At 39.9% G+C, this 3370-nt stretch overlaps 1 protein-coding gene across 1 annotated transcript; it reads right to left on the bottom strand.

Moving 5' to 3' along the window:
* Positions 1–718: 718 nt before the first annotated feature.
* LOC131488582 (olfactory receptor 52K1-like) lies at positions 719–1669 on the bottom strand. Its single transcript, XM_058690446.1, has one exon. The coding sequence runs from the start codon at positions 1667–1669 to the stop codon at positions 719–721; it is 951 nt and encodes a 316-aa protein (XP_058546429.1).
* Positions 1670–3370: the final 1701 nt, after the last annotated feature.

Genomic DNA, 3370 nt, shown 5'->3' with positions numbered 1-3370 from the left:
AATGTTTTGTGACTGGATTATTGAATGAATAAAGAATTCACATTCTTGGTGAAAACATAAGCTAGATTTGTGTGCAAAGAGTTGCATGATGTGTAAAGAAATGGCAGGGGACATGTTTTACTCAGAGATTGGTCATGAGAATATAGAGGTCAAAATAGGTCAAAGAATACATAGGCTGACTCAACTGAAGAAATAAATTTTAACAAGCAAAACTGTCTGACTTGGAACCTGTAGCCCAGGAAGATTGAGTTCCCCAAAACTGGTAATGTTTAGCTAGATACTGGACATCAACTTTCAAACTGTATAGGTACTCTTGTCTCAGATGAAATGTTGGTCTTTCCCAGCTCATGATCCCAGTGGCTCTGAATAGAAACTCAGATTCTCACAGTCTTATTAAATGAACTTGAAAGCATCTTTGTGTCTTTAGATGATGTTACCAAGAGGAGAGTGGGTCAAGCCTTTGTCAAGCCTCCTAATAGAGTGGGCTCTTTGAGAAGGCAGCAAAGTCAGCAGTCAGCCTTTGAATTCAAAGGCAACCAAAGAATACAGCCCCATGAGTCCTGATCAGACTGGTGACTGAGTTTCAGGACATCATTAAGTTTTTTCATTACACCAGGAAAGAACTAAACTGGCATCCCTCCACTTCCTATCATACCCCCACCCCCAGTTCAGCATTCAGTCTGTCCCACTCTTTTTCCACCTGTCCCTAACTCTCCATTTATACATCCTTTCTTGAGAATAGTCCTAAGGCTCGCTTGCGAATCTGCTTGGTCTTGACACCATAGATGATGGGATTAATCATGGGTGGGAAGAGCAGATAGAAATTAGCAAAGAGTATGTGGACATGAGGGGCAGCCTGGCGAGCCACACGGTGCATGACTGAGGAGATGACCACAGGTGTGTAGAAAGCTAAGATAGCACCTATGTGAGACACACATGTCCCAAAGGCCTTGTAACGGGCCTCCTGAGAGGCAAGCTGTAGAACTGCTCGAAGGATGAAGATATAAGACAGGATAACAAAGAGCAGGTCCAACACCACTATAAACATGGCCACAGCAATGCCATAGATATTGTTGAAGCGAGTGTCCCCACAGGCAAGCCTTACCACAGCCATGTGCTCACAGTAGCAGTGGGCAATTAGGGGGCCTCGGCAGTAGTGGAAACGTCTGAGCAGAAAGGGGAGGGGAGTCATTAGCGTCACAGCCCGAGTCACAGCAGCCATGCCAATCCTAGTGATAAGGGACCCAGTCAGGACTGTGGTGTAGTGCAGTGGCTTGCAGATAGCCACATAGCGGTCGAAGGCCATGGCCAGAAGCACTGCTGACTCCATGATAGAGAAGGAGTGGAGAAAGAACATCTGGACCAGACAGGCATAGAAGTTGATCTCCCGATCTCTGAACCAAAAAATAGCTAGCATTTTGGGAAGTGTTGTAGAAGAGAGAACCAGATCAATGACTGCCAGCATGGCCAGAAAGAGGTACATGGGCTCGTGGAGGGCTGCATCAGTCTGGATGATGAAGAGGAGGGTGCAGTTGCCTAGCAAGGCTAAAGTATAAGCTGAGCAGAAGGGAATGGAGATCAAATTATGTAGGTGCTGCAGGCCTGGAATCCCCATCAACACAAAGACTGACGGATGGGTTGAGGTGATGTTGGAGGCTGATGTGACCATTGGAAATCCTCTTCTGTTCCTATTGTCTACTTCCACAGGACCTGTCCAGAGAGTATCCTGTGTCAGCAGAGTTCTAGCACTGAAGTTTAAGCTCTGATCATTCACATGGAAGGATTAGCCCTTGATATCATTCTAGACCTTAAATTAGAAAATAATCCTAATCTACAAATACCATTTAACTAGTATCACAAGGCAACCCTCATTGAGGAGTTGAGTGGAAGAACTTTGTTCTTTGTGTGACTAAAGACCACTTTGTAAAGGTCTAGCTTGTCTGTATGAAAAATAATTAAACCTAGCCCCTTCTAATAATTTACTTTCCTCCAAGTTCTATAAATTTTTCTCTAATAGGGGTTCAATAGGCCTTTGACACTCAGAAATTTCACCAACTAAAGCCCAACTTCTAGCCAATTTGAGAACATGAGAAGATCTATTATTGTTTTCCTTCACCTAACTTTAACTTCCATTCTACATGCTTCTACCTTCACCCACTTGGCTTTCTAGCATCCATGACATTCAAAGGAAGAGATCCTCCACCCCCATCTTTTTGCAAGATTGACCTCTAAACTTCATACCATTCTTTTTCATTCTGGTGTCCTTTATCTTTCTATCTCATTTTTGTCCCTTTTATCATTGTCTTTGAAAAAGCGTAAAGATTTGTGTCCCACAATTTTATCTGTGCTTCCCTCTTTATCAGTTTATATCTTAAAAGTTTCTCCTTAGAATTGAGATATTGTAAAACTATTAGCACAATGAATGAATGGATAAAGAAAAGTGATACACATAAGAATATTATCAGCCATAAAAAAGAATGAAACTTGCTATTTGCAACAACATGGATCTATCTAGAGAGTATAACATTAAGTGAAATAAGCCAGTCAAAAGAAAGACAAACAGCATATGATTTCATTATGTGTAATTTAAGAAGAAAAAACAAATTAACAAAGGGGGGTGGGGGGAAGAGACAAACCAAAGAAATGCTCTTAACTATGGAGAACATTGGGTTAGTGGAGGGCGGAGGTAGGTGGGGGATGGGTAAAATAGGTGAAGGGGATTGGGAGTATTTTGATGAGCACTGAGTAATATATGGTCTCTGCTCTCAAGGTGCTTTAAAATAAATATGGAATTGTTGAATCACTATATTGTGCACCTGAAATTACTATAACTGTGTTAACTACATTGGAATTAAACTTCTTAAAATGAAACAAAACAGACTTGTAGCTGCTAGGGATGGGAGAAATAGGTGAAAGTAGTCAAAAGGTACAAACTTCCAATTATAAGTTCTGGGGATGTTATGTATAGCATAATGACTACAGTTAACAACACTATATCATACATTTGAAAGTGGCAAAGAAGTAGATCTTAAAAGTTCTCATCACCAAAAAATTGTCATAACTATGTGAAGTGATGGATGCTAACTAGACTTTGGTAACATTTTGCAATATAAACATATATCAAATCATTATGTTGAACACCTCAGACTAATACAATTCTATGTCAGTTATGTCTCAAAACTTAAAAATAATTTTAATTTAAAAATAAAAATAAAAACCATTAGCCTAAATCTAGAATTTAAAGATGTGCTCAGTAAATATGGGCATTCTTTTTAATTGAGAAAGTTAAGGTTAAGTTACTTACTGACAATCATATGTTTGAAAAATGTCAAATATTAAACTTTGAGAACTCGTTTCCTGCCTTCAAATC

Source organism: Neofelis nebulosa, chromosome 10 (genome assembly GCF_028018385.1).
Source record: "Neofelis nebulosa isolate mNeoNeb1 chromosome 10, mNeoNeb1.pri, whole genome shotgun sequence".
Classification (NCBI taxonomy): domain Eukaryota; kingdom Metazoa; phylum Chordata; class Mammalia; order Carnivora; family Felidae; genus Neofelis; species Neofelis nebulosa.
This window is presented reverse-complemented; position numbering and strand designations above follow the sequence as displayed.